The sequence below is a fragment of the Bidens hawaiensis genome, unplaced genomic scaffold (genome assembly GCF_021521415.1).
Source record: "Bidens hawaiensis isolate Kalapana, Puna unplaced genomic scaffold, B.hawaiensis_p1.1 tig00010744_1, whole genome shotgun sequence".
Taxonomy (NCBI): domain Eukaryota; kingdom Viridiplantae; phylum Streptophyta; class Magnoliopsida; order Asterales; family Asteraceae; genus Bidens; species Bidens hawaiensis.
This window is the reverse complement of record NW_027491824.1, coordinates 90,315-115,646: the sequence shown is the minus strand read 5'-3', so window position 1 is coordinate 115,646 and position 25,332 is coordinate 90,315. Positions and strand designations below refer to the sequence as shown.

General features: G+C 37.5%; 1 protein-coding gene across 1 annotated transcript; it reads right to left on the bottom strand.

Moving 5' to 3' along the window:
- Positions 1–1,001: 1,001 nt before the first annotated feature.
- On the bottom strand, positions 1,002–3,140 carry LOC143536172 (protein CONSERVED IN THE GREEN LINEAGE AND DIATOMS 27, chloroplastic-like). Its single transcript, XM_077030224.1, has 7 exons — positions 2,713–3,140; positions 2,462–2,614; positions 2,310–2,387; positions 2,051–2,146; positions 1,927–1,962; positions 1,688–1,854; positions 1,002–1,282 (listed from the first exon to the last, which is right to left on the bottom strand). Exons 1-7 carry the CDS (start codon positions 2,938–2,940, stop codon positions 1,120–1,122), a joined length of 921 nt encoding a protein of 306 aa, XP_076886339.1. The 5' UTR covers positions 2,941–3,140; the 3' UTR covers positions 1,002–1,119.
- Positions 3,141–25,332: the final 22,192 nt, after the last annotated feature.

Genomic DNA, 25,332 nt, shown 5'->3' with positions numbered 1-25,332 from the left:
ACCTGGTTCACCTGAGCGGACCCAATCAACCCGTTTGAGATTTGCAAACAACTTATTCGTTTGGTTAGATGAATAAAGCTAGTTGCAATTCGTGTGAATTAAAGTATGCAGACAGACGGCAAGAGACTGTTGTAAGGGAAATAGGGAAGCAGGTATCGTATGTATATATGGTGTAACAATGGGAGGGAGGAGAATGGAAGTGTGATTTATTTATTTATTTTTGTTTGCAGTTAATTATACGCTTCAGGATGTTTGTACTCAAATTTGCACTCACATTCACATCCACTACAAAATTGAGGAAAGTCACAGCTCCTGCTGAGCGCACCAGGCGACTGAAACAACATAGCAAAATATATATTTGGGGCAACAGTTTCTCGTTCGTATAATCAAACTTCTCAATTTTGTCAACCCTCTCTACGTATTCTAATCATAAGGACCATTTTTAACCACGAATTTCTATTCTATCTTAAACGCAACACGATTTTTTTTTCTGTAAAATATAAAATTTTAATTTTAATTTTTCTTTGGAATTATTAGTATATAAATCCAGAAAGAAAATATCGTAAAATACACACTTTTACGTTTTCATGCATTTAATGTTATGTTGTATATCTAGATATAACAAAAGAATCTGCTTGTCTCGTTGGCGGGCTCTGTCATGCCATGACTTTTACGCAGCATGTTGTCACCTCACCAATTGTCTCATTAGTGTGCTATTTAGAAACACTTTACTTCATCCGAACTAACTAGAAACACAAGAATATCTAAAACAACTTATGAGAAGCTAAGCCATTATGCACTAATCTCTTCTTCTTCTTCTTCTTCCTCCTAGCAGCTGACAACAGTAATTTTGTGGCACCATAAGTAGATAATGTATATATGTTATAGGTTATTTTGGAGGATGATAGTTTGTCATAAGTAACCAACTAACTTCCAAGCCAATATCTTTTAATATATATATGCTAGAAAGATGCAATGAGCAAGTGATCCCTCTTTATATATACTACATTTTAAAGCTATACACATCACACATACAAATGATCGACACATCATTCTATTTGCATGCTATCTTCTTCAATTTTTCTGTCTTTGCATTCTTTCTATGATTATTTGTATTGACTACTTGAGCAGGTCCTCCCACTTGCAATATTGCCCGCCTGCTAGTGCGCGATAGTACCTGTCCCTGCAGTAGACCGGTCTTCCCTCAGCCGCCTCAGCAGCTGCTGCTGCCAAATCATCGTCCGCCTTCACATCCAAAGGTAAACTTAGGAGCTCTTCTTTGCTGTAAATTTAGTTTTCACGAAACACATTGTTTAGTCTCTAATTCATGCTTTTTAGTCCACAGTAGATCGAAAAAATAAATGCTAATAAGTTTCATAAAAAATTATACGAATGGCCCTGGTCGCGTATGTTCAAATTCACTTTTGGTCCTCAAATAAGATAAATTAAACCACTAGTCCCAAGTTATACAAAAACTTCACCCAATGATGTGGTTAATTTTTTACTGTTAGCAGTAACGAGCATTTTGGTCATTTCATGCCACTTAACAGAAAACGTTAACTGTCATGTGTTACGCTTGTGCATAACTTGGGGCATCTGATGCCCTTTCTCATACTTGAGGACCGATAGTGAAATTTAGACATTCCACATAAACCATTCGTGTACATTTTTCTTTGTTTTACTGTACCTCATATTGATACTTGTCTTTGTAACCGCAATGCTTTCTTCATTTGCAAATGTTTTTTGAATGAAGTTTTCTACCGGCGTGGCGAAAATGATCAATGAAACGGCTGTAACAAGTAACGCGCCCGTTCCAACTAGCGTTTGTTTCAGTAGTTTAATGACCGGTTTGACCTGCATTTATGGCAATTATTTAATTTCATAACCTAGATTATAACAACTAACACATTTTAAAATTGTTGGTACCTTGTATGACCCCAATAATCTGTCACGCGCCAGAATCTATAACCAAAGACACAATTCCAAGATTTCATAGCTAGGTATTGAGATAAAAATAATAAGGATTTGAGTCACAAGTAGGTTAACTAACCTCTGGAGGCTTTACCCACATTTGTCCATCATACCAACCGCTTTCTTCATAGGGTATAACTGCTGACAATAGTCGGTCGCCCACGTAAGTCCATCCCTACCTCAAAATAAAAAATTAATATAATGCGAGAAAATCATGAAAACGTAATTTATTGAGTGTGTTACTTATACCTGCACAACAACATATATCATCTGTATTCTTAGTAGTACGTGTATAGAAGAATGAAAATATTTAATACTTATTGAAAAGACGTACATACCAGATAAATCCTCAAAACAACTAGTGATACAAGAAAAAGTGTCCCTGTTCCTGCCGCAAGTAAAAACCGTATCGGGTCCTGCATCGATGTATAAGATGGCCGGTGTTATATATCCAAATTAATACTAATGAATATGTCCATGTCCGTCTTACACTTGCAGGATTAAAACTGGCAGCTGACACTGGAATTCCAAGAACCGTGAATGCCAGTAACCAGAGCCCTCCAAGTCGTAGGAAAAAGGATGTTGGTTTCAGTTCGCCCCATGAGTATAGCGCTCCTTCTTTCAGAGATGAGTACTCATTCACCTGGTTCAAAACCAACCAACATCATCCACTAAAATATAAGTAACAAAGGGTATAAGTTTAAGATGAGTAAGTATGATTTTGTTATTCTTAGACATTACCGGTCGTTGCTCATAAGGGACCTCAACTTCCAACCCCGGTTCCCAGCTTTGGCCCGGTAAGTTGCTAAAGCGACCGTCCATCTCATCTTTAAGAGCCATGTTTGTAACAATCCTCTTAGATGAACTCCTGTTCCATGTCGGACGGTTATAACTAACCGGTCTTCGGTTATCTTTCAGTTTTCGCCCGGGACATGAAAGCAAAGAGCAATAAACATTTAGCCTCATCATTTATTTATTTTTTTGTTTATTTCCCGGAACTTGGAACTAATTCCAGGAGATAAAACCTGCAACAACTTTAACACAATAGTTGAGTGTTGTGTTGTTTTTAATAGACTGATTTTTAGTAGTTTTGGTCTTTGGGACCATGTTGTATTTTAAGTGGTGGGAGAATTTCTGTTTGCAGATAGAATTATTCTTTTTCTTTATTTTTTGAGGTCTGTTTGACTCAGGACACGTGGCTCCATAACAACTACAAATTTGTTACTAAAGTTGGGTTTTCTTTTTTTTCTGTTTTAATTGTGTTTTCAAATTGATACATAACTATTTTGGTTGTGTTTATTTCAACCGTTCTCATCTTAATCACATCACTTAAATAATGTAAGATCAGATCTTATTTATAAGTCAAAGGTCTAATTTTTATGTACTACAACTTTATCATTTTGTCTATTTAAGAACTTAAATTTTATTTTCTTTCTTACTTTTTTTAAGTCCTTAAGTATAATCTTTAATAATCAAGTTAGAGTCTATTCTCTTATTTATGTCATCGAGTCTCTCCGACTCTCCCTAGTCTTGAATAGATCAACCTCTCCCTTTAATGGGTACTAGCTGAGTGCCAGCGCAATGCAGCGGGGTGTGCACGCAACTCGACATTGAACGTATAGTATGTGTCAGTACATACGTCATCTGATGACAGTGTACACGTAGCTCGAAATTTGACACGTAACTCGTGCAAAGTCAGTTGCGTGTAATCGAATATTGAACACGTGTAACCGCCCCAGAATGCACGTTACTGACATTAAAATATGCTTAATCAACACCACGCGTGTAATTCATAAAAATTATCGGTGCATGGCGCTATGTTGAGCACTTACCAAGATTTGGTTATGTGCGTTATGTGGTGCTGAACACGTGTTTATTAGCCCCGATACATGTAAACAACGACATCTGTGTAACCGGTGACAAAAACCAAGAAGCAAACCCGAAATATACCGTAATTTCAAATAAATCACTTTTATAAACCAACTCGTTTTAGCCCTAAACCCGTTCCGACTCGACATCGGTCTGACCTGGCCCCTATCTACTTGGACCCGAACCAAATTAACCTTTTTTCTTGTATCGACTTGTTCTGACCCTAATCCACTTTTACAAATGACCCAAACTCACCCGACTCGACCTGTTACCAGTTCTACACGGTAATCGCGTAACATCACTACTACAAAAACATGTATTAGTTACGGATTTTTGCTACGGAAAAAATCCATCACAAGTTTAGCTATGAAGTAGCCACGGATTAGCTAGGGATACGTTTTGCTATGATTTAGCTACGCATATTCTGTTGCAAAAAGTAGTTCGTAGCAAAATCCATAGCAAACTTGAGAAAATAAGTATAATAAAGATGACTTGACAACATCAGTAGCAAGATCCGTAACAAAATTGTGAAAATAAGTATTCAAAAAAATCATAAAAAAAGTTGAGTGAAATCTGTAACAAAATCCATTACAAACTTGAGAAAATAAAGATGCCAAAAAAGTGTTTATTTAAAATCTGTTGCAAAATCCGTAGCAAAATTGATAAAGAAAATTTTTAAAACTAATCTAGGGCGATATTCGTAGCAAAATGCGTAGTTGAATCAAATGTAAAAAATATTTAATCACAACACTTGGTATATATAAAGTTTAATAGAAGGAATTTATCTAAAAAATAAAAGATCTCACGTGTCCTGAACTATCGCCTAGATTACCTCCAACTTTCCCATGATATAGACATATAGTTACATATAACTTAAATTGCATTTATTTTATTAACCACTTTCACAAAATTTCCCACACAGTTACTTAAAATAATTTCCCTCCCCAATATTTTAGTATAATGCCAACATTTCCCCCAATTCCTTCATTTACCCATTCATTCCATCTTATTATCATCTCCGGCTTGAGTTCATTGGCAGTTTCCTGTTTTGAATTTCACTGGTATGTCATATTTGAATTAAAATTCAAACCTTCGATTTTTTCTCTAAATTACTTAAAAATTCATTTCTTTTTAGTTTTTTCATCTTTGTATGAACGTTCATTATTTTCATCTACCTTTCTCAGGCTGCTAAATACATTGAGCATGATACTTAATTTGAAGAAACAGGCAAAAGCATTGAAGATAGACAAATATTCTAAAGTTATACCCAAAGAGTCAGGAGACCATGTATTATATGTTGCAAGCAACAAAGGAGAGATTTAATAAGATGGATGTTTCTTCTACCTACCAAGTATTACAATTAGATATTTTGTCGACAGTGATAGGATTTTTTTGTCATTTGAGATCTTGGTTTGTTGATTGAATAATCAGTTGTAATCAGAATCATTTCTACGCACATTTCATATCTATTCAATGGTTACACTTTTTATCGTTAACTTTGTATGTGTATGTGCTAGTATAATATTGTTAATTATAGTACTTTCGCCAAAATGAATAAAAATAAATAAATATATAATTTTTTTAAAAAATTGTACTCAAATTCTATAGCAAAACGCTTGGCTAAAAGATTAGCTTAAAAGGTCTGTAGCAAAAATGGTAGTTAAAAATCCATAGCAAGATTCATAGCGAACTTTTCCGTAGCTAAAAATCAATAGCAAAAATTGTAGCTAAAAATCTGTAGCTAACGTTTTCGTAGCTAGAAACCCATAGCAAACATTCCCATAGCAAACGTAGTAGCTAAAATAGTGATGCTTTTTTTCGTAGCTAAATCCGTTGCAAAATATGATTCCGTAGCAGAATCGGTAGCAAAATCAATTAGCTACGAGACTTGTAATTACGAACCAAATACATAGCAAATTGGTAGCAAAATGGGTGTTAGCTACGAATTTGCTATGGATTTGGCCGTAGCAAATACCTGTTTTTGTAGTAGTGCATGTTAACTTTTTAAAACTAAAAAAACTATAGCAATACAATACTCAAATTAAAGAGAATAAAATACTCGTTTTTATGATGTAGTTATTTTAAGAAAAATATTAACGTGTGAAAAGATATGGCCATTAAAAAGTCGAGAGGTAGTTGGTTTTGAATTAGGGGCATATGTGTAAGTATTATCTAAATTTACAAAAAAAGTAGTGAAGTTGAGGGACCAAAGTTATAAGTATGTTTTAAAGGAATGAAAAGACTTAATTACCCTTAATTTTTATATTTTTGATGCATTGTGTGTTGTATAAAAAGCATTAAGTTTGGTAGCTCTTAAAATTTAAGAGGTCCCTCACTCATGCTTTATATATAGTATAGATAATTATATACAAATCCACACAAAATAATAAATAAAATAAAAAACCATATGTTATTTCAAGTTCATTTACATTTTAAAGACGTCCAATTTCTAAATTGTTTTGACCAATCTTTCCCAACTAATAAATTGATAAGACGGCTGGTTCGACAACAATGTCGGTTATATAAACATTAGTTTCTAATTCACTTTGTGTGTTTTGAAATATACATGTAAAATAAACAGATATCATACGAATTTAACATTTGTTAATAATAATAATAATAATAACAATAATAATAATAATAATAATAATCAAACTTGTTCTTGTTTTTCAAACTTGGCGTTGTGTGCGTGGTTAGCTGAGTGTTGAGTGTGGAAAATGTTTTCTTGCACAATCCTGTTGTCCGCATTTCTCGTGCTAAAACATTGGAAAACACTTGTTTTTGTGTGTGGCGCAAAAACAATTGCTTATGGAACATGAATGCGTTTTTGTCATTTTATTCCCTTCGGTGGATTCTTGTATTTTTATTTTTTTGAAATCAAATATATAAAAAGAACTACTCTAAATCAGTCAAAACCCAAATAGATCATTTTATTTGGTCTAACTCTAAATCAATCCAATCAATAGGGTGGACATGCAAAGAATAACAAAGCCATTTTGGCTTAATTTAGGAGTAAGTAGTGTTAGAAGAATTGCCTTTAAAAAAACAATATATGAACTTTATACAAACTTATAAAATGTGAAATTGTGTTTGAAACTATGAATTCCTGTATGGCACTTGGCACGAGCCGTTTGAGAGATGCTCCTTTACCATCATGGATTTGTACGCAACATGTTTGGGCCACACGAAATCCTTGGTTCAACCAAGATGATGGTTTTGGCTTGCATGGTTGGGCTTCGGAATGACCAAATTGCGATCAGGAGTCGGTTCACTGGCATGTGCTTCACGAGGGTCCAATAGCGAACGAATGTGATGATTGAGTAAAAAAGTATATGAACCAATGTGATGGTTCATGATACATCCAAACACAAAGCGAACAGTCATGACCCTTTAGCATGACATGTTCAAATCATGCTTGTTCAAATGGGTGTGCCAGTTACATAATTTCACCGGTTCGGAAGGGTGCTTTATGATATACAACCACCCCCTTCACTTCATTTTCAGACCTCCGAGTTAATCCAAATCAAAAGTCTTTCCAAATATTCTCCCTTTTGTACTAGAAATTACTTGAAACTTTTTTGCCATAGAAATAAAGTTCTTGCAACCGAAAATGTTATAGCGCCCATCAGTTCATCCAGGTTGTCTTCAATTTAGTTCAAGAATTGATCAACGACGTTGTTTCATTGTATCATTGAGACTATTTGCCAATACCCCGCAACACAAGAATTGAAGGGGCAAAAATGTTGAGTTATTTTTTATCAAAATAAGATGAGAGAAAAAACTATTTACCGAAGTGAGTGATTTTAAAAGCATTTACTAAAATAGGTGATTTCTTGCAAAATTGTGTTTCTCTCCTAATCTTAATGAGTTATTATATAAAAACAATTTATATTAAAAGAAATAAGAAAAAGATTTCTAATAAAATAAAAACATTTTGTATTTTTATCAAAATTAAGTCATATTTTTTAAATCCTTTTTAATACTGTAAACTGAAGTGTTGACTCAGTTAGTTTTGTTCATGTTGATTTCATTCAAAATTCTATAACATCAATACAAAATATTTTGAACTAATTGTATTTTGCATGTAAGAAATTATAACATTCATATAAAATATGTTGGGCCTAGTTTTGTATGGTTTGTACTTAGTCTATTTGTGTTTGGTTTTAGCATGCATTATGGGCTTGGGCTACGACCTACATATGTAAACCGAGATCCCTTGGGATCTCGGAGGGCTTTTGGTTAGATGTTGGGCCAGTTGTGTTGGTTCCCTATATATAGAACATGCATTGTATAGGGTTAGGTTGTTCGTTTTACTTGTGTTTTTGGTCGTCTAAGAGTTTCTCTAGACGAGGTGTATTTGTGCTTAAGCACCCGACGTATAATAGACATACGTGTGTTTTGAAGCAATCCTCGTGTTACGTGTTTGTGTTTGCGTGTGTTCTTGAGCCACCAAGTGTTGGATTTCCGCACCAATACTTGTTTATTGATATCATAATTGTAGTGATCCAGATTCGGGACTTATAATTGGTATCAGAGCCTTAGACCTTATTCAGACTCGTTATTGTGATATCAAAGATTCAAGAATTGTGTTCCTTGGTGTCTTGATTATTTTTCCGGCGGGTCACTGTTCGGAGAAGGAGATAGGAGAAATTTTTGGTAAAGATTGGTTTTGGTTTGGAAAGGAAATCAAATACCACTTTTCTCGGAAGTTTGTTGCATCTAGGTTGACTGTTAGTGAAAAACAGGTTCTCGGCTGCCACTTGATCTCGGCCACAATCAGTTCTTGGCTGATTTTGGTTTTTCGGCTTCACTCCGTTCTCTATTAAAACCTGGTCAACTCAGGGTTTCAGTCAAGATCAGTTATCGGCCAAGATTGACCAGTTCTCGGCCACTGTTAGTTCTCGGCTAAGGAAGTTCTCGGTTGACTTGGGTTTTCGGTCAATATTGATCGTTCTCGGTCAAGTTTGGTCAAAATTACCTCGTTCTCGGTCAACATTTGAGTTTTCGGTAAATCCTCGAAGTTCTCGGTCAACTTGGTTCTTTGCTGAGTTGACTGTTATCGCTGTTTGGGCCTGATCAATCTGATTTGGGCTTGATATTTGGACTTAAGTAATCTTTGGACCTAAAATCAATCAATTAATCCAATTAAGATGGAACAATTAACAAGTGGTAACAATTCAGCCAACTCATATCTTCATCAAGAACTGGATTCCATCATGGGGACCACCACTTGTGCACTCGTATACCCCGTCTCTTGTCTCATGAGGGGTATAGTGAATGGAAATTTCGTTTCGAAAAATATGTTAAGATGAAAGATGCCAAAGTTTGGAGAAGCATTGTTAGGGGGCCTCAGAGAATCACCTATCAAAGGAAAAACTCAACTAAAGTTATTGTGAAGCCTGTTGCACTGTATGATGATGATGACTTTGCTAAAGTTGAGGAAGATGAAAAGGCTCTCTCTTCTCTAACCATGGCACTCTCACCCGAGATTGCCCTTCAATTTAGAGAGCTTTAGTCTGCTAAAGAGTTATGGGAGGCACTGATTGAGGTGTATAAGGGAAATGAGGATATGAAAAGAAGTCACCAAGAATTGCTGTGACAAAAATTCAACATGTTTAATCATGTTCTGGGAGAAACGTTGGAAACCCAAATTCAAAGGTTCATATCACTGGTGACTGAAATGAGATCAACAAGTATTTATCTGCAGACTTCTGAAATAAACAACAAACTGGTGAACTCATTGCCAAAGAGTTGGGATATGAATGTTGCTGTTATCAAGAAGACTAAAGATCTCAACAGAATGTCTATCACTGAGATGATAGCTACTATCAAGGCGTGTGACATGGATGATAAGCAACGTGCGATAAATCATGCTAGCTCCTACAGTGCATCTGGGTACAACGTTTCCTCTAACAGTGCTCTCATCTCCCAAGACAGTTTTTCAATGTTCAAGGCTACTCAACAACCACCTCTGGGAAATTTCCAGATTTTCACATCTACTCAAGGTCAATCATCCTCCATCCCACCCCAACCAGCTCCAGTATTCTTCACTAAGTCTGGACAATCTTTAAATGATACTGGAAAAACTACACATTCAGGGGCCACTCCCAGTCAGAACTTCAGTCAGATTCCTTCCATACCAAAAAAGACTCAGGAGAATATAGCTCTAATGGTAGGTTTCATGAACTGTTATAATGCATTTTTAGCTGGAGACTTGTTTCAACCTGTGATTGTTGCTAAACTTGATCAGATCTATCCTGATGATGTTGAAGAAATGGATATCGCTTGGCAATTCGCCATGGCAGTGTTTCGGCCGAAGAAGTACACTAAGAGGACGGGCAGAAATAATTGGAACATGTCTAACAATCAGAAAGTGGGTTTTAACAAAGATACTCTTAGGTGCTACAACTATCACCAGCTGGGTCACTTCACTCGTGAATGCACTAACCCATAAAAGGATGGAAACACGGAAAGGGCATTGGCTCCAGTAGGGAATGCTAGAGGTGAGGATGGAGGTAGCTCAGGAAATGGTGAAAGAGGAATGGTTGCTCAACAATTCTCTTGGGAGGGTCAGATGGCTGCACTTAACATTGGATACCAGACCACAAACTTTGCCAATGTTGAAGATGTTGGAGAAGAAAATGCTACCGATGAGAAGATCAAGGAACTTCAATTTGCATATATAGCGTTCACTTCTCCAAACTCATCTGAGGTAAGTTTTCAACCATGCTCTTTAGATTATGTTGAGAAAATAGAACTATATAAGCTTCATAATGACAACTTAATAAGAGATATGGAAAGAATAAAATCTGAGAATTTTAAACTTAAGAAAAATGAAAAAGCTTTCCAAGATAAAATAGAAGCTCAACAAAAGGATATCTCTAAGCTTAAGTCAGATTTTAGTATAAAGTCTTGTCATCATCTTGATGCCAAACAAGAAATTGCTGAATTGACAGCTAAACTGGAAGCCTCAAAGTTAGAAATTTTGAATCTAACTAGTAAATTTGAAAGAGCTGAACTAGATTTTAAAAAATTCGATGGTTCTAGTAAAGTTGTCAACTCAATGATTGAAAATCAGTTGTGGTGGAAATAAAATGAAGGTGAGGGAATAAGATTCAGTCAAGTTCCCCCACCCTACAACCACAATTATGTCCCTACCCCTGTTACCAAAGAACAGGAGGAAAAGGTAAAGGACATGAAGTACGGTAAACAAGACAAAGGTGATGAAACCAGTTCTGTAAATGCTGGTCCGTCCAATTCAGATATGAACGATTCTAATGTGTCTACTTCATGTGCAGAAAAAGTAATTGTGAAGGAATGGACTGATGAGGATGACGACCTTTGTTTTGAATTTAATAATGACATTGGTTCTGATGTTTCTTTAAAACTTCTTGTTTTGAATTCTGTTATGCCGACTGTTTGTGTGGGCTCTGTTTCAAAGAGCAAGGATTTTTGTGTGGTTGATTCGGTTGAAACTTTGAATTCTAATAATGTGGTTTCTAATAAAAATAAAAATTCAAAAATTCCAAAATAATACGTAGCACCTAAATTTGTTAAAGAGGGATGCTCTAATGACAAACAAGGTGATAAGCTCAAGGATGCAAAAAAGGGATTCTCCCAATTTTAAGCAAACTAGTCCACACAACCAGTCCAGACGAGGAGTTGCCCAAAATGATCTTTACATAAAACGTCAAACTTGTTTTAATTGTGGCACTCCTGGTCATATTGCCAGAAATTGTCCACATCGTCCATATGTTCCTTATTATGGATTTTATCAGAGGAATATGCCCTATATGCCTCATAACTCGTATATGCAAAGATTTAGGCACAATCAGGCTAGTACCTCTGACGATGATTGGAATCGAAACAAATCTGGCAGGTTTAGTCCTCACCAGACCAAACCTAACGTGTTTCGTGAAAGAGTTAGAAAAGGTGTTTCAAATTCTAATATAAACACTAAGTCTAAACCAAAACAGGAGGAAAAGACAAATTCGTCCTTTTCAAAACTAAAAACACCAGAGGTTATGACAACCATTCATACTTATAATGCCAAGTCATATAGACATAATGGTCGCCTAAACCTCCGGCAAAAGCATCTACAAAATCTATGTTTGACGATCAAAAGGACATGTCATGGCAATCTGTGACAACTGTAGATGAGTCAGGGTCACCCAGTGTAACTATGGACTGGGTACTAAAATCTAACTAATCTCGCGGTTTGTGCAGGGACAGCTATGGAGGAATATCATCAGACCTTGGTATGTTGATACTGGCTGTTCCAGGCACATGACAGGGGACATTACCCAACTTCACGACATTCAGACATTTAATGGTGGGTATGTGTCCTTTGCGGGAGGAGAGAAAGGAAAGATCACTCAGAAGGGTACTGTAAGTAACGGTGTTCTGAAATTTGAAAATGTTAATTTTGTTCCAGAATTGAAGCACAGTCTTCGTGTCACAAATCTGTGGCAAAGAATTTTCAACTCATTTTACTAAGAATGAGTGTCTGATTTTGAAACCTGGTATAATTATACCAGAAGACTGGATTCTTGTTCGATCACAACGGAAAGATAATGCGTATGTGATCGACATGAACAAAAATGTTCCTGATGAAATAACATGTTTGTTTTCAAGAGTGTCTGAACATAACGCCATGCTGTGGCATCGTCTTATTGGTCATGCAAATTCCAAAAACCTTAATCGTCTTGCTAAAAATAACTTGGTCCGTGGTCTACCTATTAAGGATTTTGTAACTATTGAAAAATGTGTGGCTTGTGCTTTGGGTAAACATCATCGAAAATCTCATAAGCTGAAGTTGATAAATACTATCTCATCTATTTTTCAATTGCTTCATATGGATCGTTTTGGACCAGTCCATGTTTTGAGTCTTTCTCGTAGTTCTTACTGTCTTGTTATTATTGATGACTACTCATGTTTCACCTGGGTATTTTTCTTGTCAAGTAAGAGTGAAACTGTAGATTTAATCAAGAAGTTTGTTGTGCTCATGGAGAATCAACTTAACCTAAAGCTGAAGGGAATCCGTTGTGATAATGGAACGGAGTTCAAGAATGCGTCATTGAATCATTTCTGTTCACAAGGGGGGGGGGGTTGCTACGTCAGTCAGCTCCGTAAGAACACCACAACAAAATGGTGTGGCTGAGAGAAGAAACAGAACTCTTATCGAGGTGGCAAGGACCATGTTATGTGATTCTAAACTACCTCTGTTCTTATGGGCAATAGCTACTAATACGGCCTGTTGTGTTTAGAATCGGGTGATAATTAACAAATCCAAGATGAAAACTTCATATGGGATTGTTTATGGTCACACACCCACTGTTGCACATTTAAGAGCTTTTGGGTGTCCCTGCAAACTATTGAATCTCGAGTCTACTCCAAAATTTGGGGCCTCAGCTGACGAGTGTTATTTTGTTGGTTATGCGGGCAATACAGCTTACAGGGTCTACAACAAGTCAACTAAGCAGATTCTAGAGTCTTATGAGGTTTACTGGATGAAAGAAAATGAGAATGAAGCTCATGTTGGTCCGGACTAGTTATTTGATTATAACGAACTCTTCAAACCATTTAATGTGTTTCCAGTCCTAAACACAGAACCTTTAGGTGGTCCTACCGTGAAAACTGCAAAAGATGACCCTCAAGCAGTATCTCACATCTCTCCATTTCTGGATGATGATGTTACTGAATTGAATAATGACTCACCCGCACCCAACGCTCAGCTGAAAGAAACTATAGAAATCGAAAGCTCACCGAATTCGTCTGAAGATGATGCTACAGTTGAGGGGGAGAGTTCAATCTGTCAGATCTTTGGGAGCACACTATTTCCTGATGTCATTCCAAATGAATATGTCACCAGTACCTCGTACTCTCAAAGTAGAGTGACATCTGGATGGAAGAATCCTCTTGTTGATGCTAATGAGAACCTGTCTAACTTAAAATCTACTGGTGATGTTTCTAATCAGTCAATTCCATCAAAAATTCAGGAAAATCATCCAATTGAAAACGTCATAGGTCCTCTTGAAACGGGTGTGTCCACCAGAAGTCAGACTGGACACATAAATAGCTGTCTGTTTTCCTGTTTCATTTCTCAAATTGAACCAAAGACGGTAGAAATGGCACTTCAAGAACCCAGTTGGCTTGATGCTATGCACGAAGAGTTGAATTAGTTTGATAAGTTGAAGGTTTGGAGATTGGTTGAGTTACCAGAAGGAAAGAAAGCACTTGATACAAGATGGGTTTTCCGAAACAAGCAAGACGACACCATGGTTATTGTTCGGAACAAGGCACGGTTGGTAGTTCGTGATTTTTGTCAGGTTGAGGGACTAGATTACACTGAAGTTTTTGCCCCAATGGCTAGACTTAAGGCCATTAGGATTTTTCTGGCCTACACATCATTCATGGGATTTAAAGTGTATCAGATGGATGTCAAAACCGCCTTTCTGTATGGTGAAGTCAAAGAAGAGATTTATGTTGATCAACCACCATGTTTTGTTGACTCTAAGAAACCAAATCATGTTTACAATCTAGACATGGCAATTTATGGGTTACATCAGGCTCCTCGGGCGTGGTATGCTACTCTGACTGCACATATTCTAGATCATGGCTACAAGTGGGGAACTATTGATCAAACCTTGTTCCGGAAAACTGTCGGAAAAAACTTGATTTTAGTCCAGATCTATGTAGATGACATTATTTTTGGATCCACCAGCGCTGAGTTGTGCACAGAATTTGAAGGGGTAATGAAGAAAAGATTTGAAATGAGTTCGTTGGGTGAAATGACAACCTTTCTGGGGTTACAGGTTCGCCAAAGCTCGCCAGCAATTTTACTGCATCAAGGGAAGTATGTTGAGGATATGCTGGTAAAGTTTGAACTTCAAGATTCCAAGAGTGCCAACACTCCAATGGTAGAAAGGCCACTACTGTCATCTGATCCTGAAGGGAGTCCCGTAGATCAAACGTATTATCAATCGATGATCGGGTCTCTGATGTACCTCACAGCCAGTCGTCCTAACATCATGTTTGCAGTCTGCCAATGTGCTCGTTTCCAGGCTAATCCTAAACTCTCTCATTTAACTGCTGTTAAACGTATTTTTAGATATCTGAAGGGACAACCGAAGTTAGGTCTTTGGTATCCCAAACAATCAGAATTTGATCTTTATGCTTTTGCTGATAGCAATTATGGTGGAGATGACATTGACAGGAAATCCACATCCGCTGGATGCCAGATCTTAGAAGATTGTCTAATTTCATGGCAGTGTAAGAAACAACAGACGGTGTCCACCTCAACTACCGAAGCGGAGTATGTTGCCGCATCAGATTGTTGTTCTCAGGTTATCTGAATGCAAAACCAACTGCTGGATTACGGTTTGGAATTTCTTGATACTCCCATTTTTGTGATAATGATGCTGCCATTGCTATTGTGAAAAATCCAGTTCAGCACTCTAAAACCAAGCACATCGATATTAAAATTCATTTTATTCATGACTGTTTTGATCGTAAATTGATTCACTGATGTGTGTATAATGATGCTCTCACAACTACGCTTTAAATTTATTAAACGAAAATCCAAAAGAAACCACACAAAACCGGCAAATGTACCGATCACTAATAGTATATCACTAAGGAAGTCCGAGTATCGAACACAAGGACACTTGAAAACGTACTTAATACTTAACCCTAAATAAAACTCACCTAAGAATAATATATTTTAAATAATTTTTAATTATTAACTACTTAACCTAACTTAAATTAACTTAAAAGACTTAAATTAAGAAAACTAGACGAAACTTTGAAAATAAGATTGATTAATGGGGAAAGCGTCTACCTAGGTAAGAATCCTGTTGAAGGTATAATAAGCTAATGGATTGTAGAATCTCACGATACCGGTTCCTAAGGATGACACAACTAAGGTTCACTCTAGAAAGCTAGATCACCTCTCGGTCTCATTAACAAACCCTAACCTACACTTAGTTGATTTTAAGAACTAACCGGGTGACGAATTGTTAAAGTGCTCTAATGCCGACTCTCCTTTCATTAAAAAACACACTACCCTAATGGAGATGAATACTACGCAACCAAGGATAGAGGAACAATTTATTTAAACTTAAACTAGGTCAACTAATCGCTCACAAACCCAAACCCGACAAGAACCGAACCGGCTCTCGCGCGATCCTAATCCTAATAAGTAAAAGCTATGAGATGACCCTACTTTCTATCACCTCTCGGTCTCTAAGAAGGTGTCTACCCGCTGATTATATTCAATTAATACACTCACATAAACCCAACGTTTGATCACCCCGCAAACAAACCCTAAACACTAAGTAAAGAGTCCTAACAAACAACAATCAATCAAAACTCATTCAATTAATCAAAGCAAGAAGTATATGAGTGTAATTAACAAATTCACAACCACTAAACACAACCTAATTCAATGTTAAAACAAACTTTACATTAACAATTCAAGCCATGACCATCAACAATCCAAACTACTTACTAAAACCTAACAATAATCATCTAACCTAGGTAGAACTAACTAATTTAGCCTAACATGATTTTTGGACAGTAGCTAATATTCAAATTAAACATCATAAACATCAATATAAACATAAGAAAACTCATTCAATGATCAAGAACAATCAAATACAGGTCAAACTTCAAATTATTTGCAAAACAATCCAACAAAAAGCTTAAACTTAACAAGTTAGGGTTCTTGAACAAAAGACAAAGTTTATGAATGAAATATTTAGGGTTATATGCTGAGTTTATGTGTGTATGAAGCACCTAGAAACTGTACCAAATTAACTCGAGCCTTCCTTCTTCTTCCCTAGCCGTCCAAAAGCCTAGCCGCCACTTTTTTTCCTTTCTTTCTCCTTTCTGTTTCCGATCGGACCTGCCCTAGAGTTAGGGTTTTGTTGTTTTTTTTATTAATATAATTAGCAAGAAAGGCTTCTAATTTGTGGGCTTGGGTCGGGCCTTGACTTGTAGATTTAAAACATGACCAAATAAGCCCCTAAAGTCTTCAAATTTTACTCTTTTTTCCACCAAATCTCATAACCTACAAGTAAACATTCATCTTTGTAAAATTAAGCATAAAAAAGCCATAAAACTTAATAATTAAACTAATAAAGTACTTAAATCATGATAAAACGATAAGGAAAATAAGTGTGTTTTACAACACATCAAACATCCCCACACTTAAGTCTTTTTCGTCCCTGAAAAAGTAATCTACACATGATCATAACCAAGTGAAAAACAACAAACTATCAGAATATTATCATTTTCAAAGCACAAGAAACAGCCTGACATATTGACCGCGATTGCCGATATTGTTGTACACTTAAACCCAGCCACAAGCCAATCAAGCCCCCCTTTTGCATTAAACGTTTTAAGTCTAAAAATTAAGGCTACACCTACCCCATCTCAGACAAAGAGATTTAGAAGAACTAGAGTCGAAGCAAACTGGTTCGACAAATCACCATAAGCCAAGGACTCGTTGATAGTACTAATTAGATGCACTCGGTGAAATTTGGATGGATGAATGGTCACGTGGAGGTCGTACGAGCTATTCCTAAATATTATTGGACTTTGTCCTATAAATTCCTAATTTTTATTTATTGACTAAGAACCTTCGAGCCCCAATAGTGTATCCTTAGAGTCACCATCCCCAATGTAATATGTAAACTCTAAGTTCCGTCTAGTATGTGCATCATTGGCCTCTTTTTCTAACTTTAAACAATGCTCATTTGGCATTTTACAATACATAACTTTCTTCATAAGAATTTTGCTTGTCTTGAACAACTTTGAATAATACAATACATAACAAACTTTCAAACCATACTTTTTGTTTTCATTCTTTTATATCACCCTAAAATATATAACTATTTCTAAGCTCGTAAAAGATGGACATGTGGTGTGTGCTATTTTGAGTGCATTTAATTCTTACCATCTCAAAGTTTTCAGATTATGGTAATCCTCCCTAAGCATCGAAATTCGGTTTCACCGTTTTTAAATTATTATATATATATATATAAACATGCTAAAGAGGACTATCAAAGCTAGTTGGGCCTACCGACACATCCCAAACCAGATATGCAAACCATCTCTTTTTATTATTATTATATATTTCAAAATTTCCGAGAGTTCATTAGCACATTGGTAATAATATCATCTCTTGCTTAACGTAGAACAAAAACAGTTTTCAAGGGACATTTTTTTTATAACCTTTTTTTTTATATAATTTTTCAAACTTTTTAATTTTTTTTTAAAATTTTTCCTACAACTAAGTAAAATAAATTCCCATCCCCACACTTAGAACGAAATCATCCTCGATGAGAACAAGGAAAAGAAATAAAATAAAATAAAAACTGAAAAATAAACATAAAATTAAAACTTAAAGCAAAAAGTAAATCAGAGAACGGGTTACTCCCCTGGTTTAGATGCAGATTCTTCATCAGCTGTGTATGAATCAAACGACCGTATAGCATTTCATTCGCGGCAGCAACCTCGGGCGAACCAGTTCAAAAACGCCATCAGAGCTACCCTGCGCATAATAATACCTGCAATAACTCAAACTCTCTCGCATGTAGCGGCATACAAAATAGAAAGCAGAAACATAAGAAATAAACATATTTTTGTGTTTTTGATTTTTGATTTTTTTTATTAAATATTTAATTTTTTTGTGTTTTTATGTTTTTATAAATAAAAATAAAACAAATAAAAACAGATAATAAAGAAAATCATAATAGAAACTCTACAACTCGGGCTGTCTCCCGAGTGACGCATCCATCACGTCTATTCCTCGGTGAATGAATCAAGGTAGAACACCTCGACTGTCTGATCAGTTATCGGCTCGCCTATGTAGTGCTTCAATCTATGACCGTTCACATTAAACTTCCCGCTCGGATCTTGTATCTCAATGGTGCCATACGGGAATACCTCAGTGACTGTGAACGGTTCCGACCATCGGGATTTCAACTTTCCCGGGAATAACCTTAACCGGGAGTTATACAGTAAGACCTTACCCCACATTTGAATTGCTTATTACCCTTCAGTTTTCTATCATGCAGTTCCTTCGTGTGCTCCTTATACCTAAATGATTGTGCATAAGCGTGATTCCGGAGCTCCTCTAACTCATGTAATTGATGGAAATGATTACCTTTTGCGGCGGATAAATCAATATTAACCCTTTGAAGGGCCCATGAAGCGCGATGTTCCAATTCAACAGGAAGATGACATGCCTTCCCATAAATCATCCGAAATGGTGTGGAACCATTCGGAGTCTTGTAGGCTATACGGAAGGCCCACAGAGCGTCATCTAATTTGTCTGACCAATCCCGACGATTTGAACCCACCGTTTTCTCGAGAATACGTTTGATTCCCCGATTACTCACTTCTACTTGCCCACTAGTCTATGGGTGTTAGGCGGTCGCAAGCCGATGGGTGACCCCATAGCGCTGCAACGCCTTATCCATCTGCGAGTTGCAAAAATGAGTACCTCGATCACTGATCAAGGCTTTCGGCACTCCAAAACGAGCAAATAGACTTTTTAGAAAACGGACTACTACTCGGGCATCATTCGTGGGTAGAGCTTTGGCCTCAACCCACTTTGACACGTAATCGACGGCCATGAGTATGTACTCGTTCCCACGCGAAGATCGAAACGGTCCCATGAAATCAATACCCCAAATATCAAAAACCTCACAAACTTGAATGGCATTCTGGGGCTTTTCGTTTCACGAAGAAATGTTGCCGACACGCTGGCAACGATCACAACTCTTAATGAACAGATGAGCATCCTTAAAGATAGACGGCCAGCAAAAACCAGAATCAAAGACTTTCTTCGCCGTAGAACTCAACCCATGGTGACCTCCTGTCGGTCCCACATGACAGTGGCTCAGAATATGCCATCATTCCTTGACATCTACACACCTCCTTATAAGCTGATCAGCACCGATGCAGAAAAGATATGGGTCATCCCAAAGGTAAAATTTGATGTCAGCAAAGAACTTCTTCTTTTGCTGGTAAGGCATCTTCGGGAGGTATCCGTCAGCAAGATAGTTCGCGAAATCAGCGAACCATGGAAAACCTTCCTCTTGTGCAGTAACAAACATCAGACTCTCCGTTGGAAAACGATCGTGGATCCTGACCCCCCAGTCTCTTAAATCAACTCCCTCTAGACGTGAAAGATGATCGACCGCCACATTCTCGGCCCCCTTTTTATCACGGATCTCTATATCAAACTCTTGAAGCAATAGGATCAATCGGATAAGAAGAGGCTTAGCATCCTGCTTGCTGAAGAGATATCGAATAGCAGCATGATCCGTGTAAACAATCGTTTTGGACAGAACCAGATAGGACCTAAATTTATCGAAAGCGAACACCACAGCTAAAAGCTCTTTTTTCGGTAGCAGTATAGCTTTCCTGTGCACCATTTTAGGTCTGGATAGCGTAGTAGATCGGATGGAAGTGTTTATCCTTTTGTTGTCCAAGAACCGCTCCGACTGCGAAGTCGCTCGCGTCACACATCAACTCGAATGGTAACGACCAGTCGGGAATAACCATGATCGGGGCGTTGACGAGTTTGTCTTTTAGAAGATCAAACGCCTCGATACACTGCTCAGAAAAAACAAATGGAGCATCCTTCTCCAAAAGTTTGGTCATGGGTCTCGCGATCTTAGAAAAATCTTTGATGAACCGGCGGTAGAACCCGGCATGACCTAGAAAGCTACGAATGGATCTCACATAAATAGGCGGGGAAAGATTAGAAATGGTCTCGACCTTTGCTTGGTCAACCTATATCCCCGCACTTGAGATCCGATGACCCAGAACAATGCCCTCGCGAACCATGAAATGACACTTCTCCCAGTTAAGGACTAGGTTGGTGTCAACGCAGCGGGACATCATCCTCTCGAGATTTGATAAACAATGATCGAAGGAACTCCCAAATATGGAAAAATCGTCCATCAACACCTCCATGGAGTCCTCGATCATATCATGGAAAATGGCCACCATACACCTCTGGAATGTGGCCGGAGCGTTACACAGCCCGAACGACATACATTTGTAGGCAAACGTTCCATAAGGGCAAGTGAAAGTGGTTTTCTCCTGGTCGTCGGGAGCTATAGGAACCTGGAAATACCAGGAGAAACCATCTAGGAAGCAGTAGTACTGCTGACCTGCTAAACGCTCTAACATTTGATTAATGAAGGGTAAAGGAAAGTGGTCTTTCCTGGTGGCATCATTTAGTCTGCAATAGTCGATGCAGACTCGCTATCTCGTCACAGTCCTGGTGGGAATAAGCTCATTCCTCTCGTTTGTGACGACATTCATGCCACCCTTTTTAGGAACCATTTGGACTGGACTTACCCAAGCACTCTCAGAAATGGGGAAAATGATCACCGCATCAAGGAGTTTAATGATCTCCTTCTTAACGACCTGTTGGATTTTCGGATTTAGCCGCCGTTGCGGCTGAACGACAGTTTTAAAATTTTTCTCCATGAGGATTTTATGAGTGCAAAAGGAAGGGTTGATACCCTTGATGTCGATAATCTTCCATGCAATAGCCTCTTTGTGCTCTCGTAGCACCCTCAACAACTTCTCCTTCTCGACCTCTGTCAAAGCAGATGAAATGATAACCGGCAGCTTCCTCTCTTCATCTCGAAATGCATACTCAAAGTGGGAAGGCAAATCCTTAAGCTCTAAGGAAGAAGGAGGACTCTCTACCGAAGGTCGGTCCATCGGATCATCTCGTAAGATCTCAGCAGACACGCCAGATTCGGGGATATGCGACTCGGTGTCGTCATCTAAGGACTGATTAGTTACGGCAACCATCTCAATCTCCGGAATCTCTCTATAGAGAATTTGGGTGTCGGAGGCAGATCCTCCACAGATTTCGCTGAGAAACTCCCCGACATGCTCCATGATGGTATTAATGAAGTATTAGGAGTCATCGACAGACTTGGGGTGTTTCAGTGACTGTCGAACGTCAAAGGTGACGTTCTCATCCCCAACTCTTAAGATTAATTTACCCTCGCAGACGTTGATCAACGCCTGTGCAGTGGCAAGGAATGGTCGGCCTAAGATAAGTGGGACACTATCGTCATCGTTCATGTCCAGGATGACAAAGTCCACCGGGAATATGAACTTGTCGATAAGAACAAGCATGTTCTCGACCACCCCTCAGGGGTATTTCACAGAATGATCAGCAAGATGGATACTTATACGGGTAGGCCTCGGCTCGCCTAGACCCAACTTGCGATACACGGAATACGACATAAGATTAATACTGGCACCAAGATCTGCCTACGCATGAACAACCGTATTATCACTTAAGATGCAGGGAATCGTGAAACTCCCAGGATCGGACATCTTTCTGGTAACTTTCTCTGCTAGACTGCAGAGCAACCAGCACTCAGAGGAATGGAAGATACTTTGGCTAACTTCTCTTCGTTCGAAAGAATATCCTTCAGGAACTTTGCATATATGGGCATTTGCGTAAGTGCCTCAAGGAATGGAATATTAAGATGAAGTTGCTTCAGAAGATCAAGAAATTTGGAGTTCTGCTCCTCGTCTCTATCCCTACGGACTCTCCCGGAATATGGGAGTCTAGGTTTGTAGACTCTCGGTGGTGTGCTGGGTAACTCGGCCTATGCTGTACTTACGGGGCTGTGCCTCTGATGCACTTTGGCTGGTGGAGACTCCAACTGAATCTCCTCGTCTACCTGCTCTACTACATCTACCGCAGGCTCCTCAACGACTCCTCTCGTCGTCTCCTGAATCACGGGCTCGCTACGTACCCCTGCATCGCTCCTCGTCGTCACAGCCTTCGCGAACGCCTTCAGATTATGTTCAGTGTTATTTGGAAGTGTACCTGGCGACCTCTCATTTAGACGACTTGCTATCTCTCCCATCTGCCGCTCAAGATTTTGAATTGGCGCTCCTTGATTTCTCATGAGTGATTCATGTTCCCGAAATTTTTCTTGAGTCTCTTTGTGATGAGAATCCTCTCGAGTCATAAGCTGCGACAGCATCTGTGTCTCCTGTGCCATCATCTCCTCTAACGCGGGCTTCTTCTCCCCACTACTCGTTCCCTCACCGGAATCCTGGAATAGGCTCTGACGTTGCTGGAAGCCGGACTGATTTCCGTTCCTCTAGTTGGAATTTTGGTTACCCCTCCACCCCGAATTATAAGCATTGAAAGAGTTTTGATTTCGGTTTGGATTATTAATGAAGTCGACTGCCTCCTCCTGGAAACTTACGGGGCACTGAACGGTATCATTCCCCCATCTACAGATCTCACACAACTTACTCTTCACTTGCAAGTCCTTCACGATCACTACAAGAAAAGTGATTATTAGAGACTAAATTATAATGGACTAATATATCAGTCTCGAATACATAGTATCTAGGACTGATTTATCAGTCACTAATAATATTAGGGACTGAGTTTTATGTGCCTAATGTTGGTGGCTGATAATCAGTCGCTAATACTATGACACCTTATCTAAGACTAAATTTCAGTCCCAAATGTGTTTATGAAATATAAGGTTGTTGTGAAAATTTATTGACGACTAAATCTCAGTCCCAAATTTGTAATGAAAAATTACTTAAATGTATGGTGACTTATAACGAGTCTCTAACCTAGAAGGAACATATTAGAGACTTGGACTAAACTATTAAGGACTTGTGTTTTAGTCTCAAATACATGGTATTTGGGACTATTTTTTTAGTTGCTGATGCATTGGGGACTGTTTTTTACACAACATATTTTAGTGACTAATAATCACTCGATAATATTTAGACACCTTATTAAAGACTAAATTTCAGTCTCAAATATATTTCTCTATAATGGAAAAATGGGGAATTTTTCTTAAAGATTAATCTTTAGTCTCTATTATGAGGGAATGTATAGAGATTGAATATTAGTCCTTAGTACTTTCAAAACATGATGAATTCGGAACTGATATTCAGTCTTAAATGTCTTTTAATGTAGGAAATGATCAATAACTAATTTTCAGTCTCAAATTATGTTAAACAAATTCTACCATTTGATAGGAAGTATCAACGACTAAGGATCAATCGCAAAGATCTTTTTTGCAATCTTATAATCTTATTCAAGACTGATATTTGTCTTGGGTATATTTAACTCCTCAATATTTGGATTTTTCAAATGGTCTTCTGACTCTGCTAACAAGTGGTAGAACATTTTGGTATATTTGCGAGATTGATTTTGAAAACCTCTCTTTGTTGATGATAGTCAGGAAGAAGAATTTATAATCTGAGCTCCAATCTAGAAAAATTGTCTTATCATATTTTGAACTTTAGTGGATGGTTGAGAATGATTTAATGGACTAAAAGATAAATACCCAACTTCATAAATCATGGTAAATAAATTTTCCACCCAAAAACTCTCTTTTCATATACGCAACCTATTTTATAAATAAATCCAAACTTTACATGTTTTAATTATTTAGCAAAGCATCAACGGCATAAAAATGAAACCCCCCCCCCCCCCAATCTCATTTACATTTAAACTAGTAGGAGAGCTCGCGCGTTGCAGCGGGTGTCCCAACTAATATTATATTCAATTTTGTTATGCATTATCAGTCAACCATTTACAGTTTTAAACATTTTATTTCATCCAAAAATAGTTTGTAGCAGTGACAAATTGTCACACGAAAAGAACTCAAAAATCTCTAAATTGAACTAAGAAATATTTATGTCGGAGAACACATTCGTCACTAATTGAACTAAGAATACCTTCACCACAACCACCTAGATTCTTGAGTGGACATTCTATACTTCCATGCTCGTTAGTTTGTCTTTTTTTTTTTGGTTGCGTTAAATTGAATATCTTGGAGAGCCCATATAAATGCCCTTCATGTAAGATTTGCAAAAACCACATATAAAAATGTAGCTATTTGAATTAAAGCAGCACAACCAAGTTGATTTATAGTTAAATATCCATAAAAATGGTAGAAATGTTAAATCCACTATGTTATGCTATATAACGGCAACCCATAAGTCAAAATTAAGCTTATAAACAAACCGAACAAAAATGAATGTTAAACATTATTAAATAAAACTCATCAAGGTAACAATTAAATAATAACATATTAACACCTTAATAAAATAAGTTACATCATTTCAGTAATGTATATTTCTAGTAACATATATCAATACTTTAAATGATGTTGTGTAAAATTCTCTAATGCTAATAACCGGTTAGTTCATAAGTTAACCATAATTATAACAATGTGAATAAAAATGAACAACTTAGGTTATGCAAGTATGAAACACAACTTGCATTGCCGAGGATAAGCAAAGCCACATCCAAAACACCGACTCCTACTCGACAATGCATTAGTAGCATCTTGGTCAAAAGATTGATCTCGCATCATACCAACCCGACTCGTATTTGGAACCATGACCTGTTTTCAACCCACAAAATAAACTCATTGTCACCAACCCGACTTGATT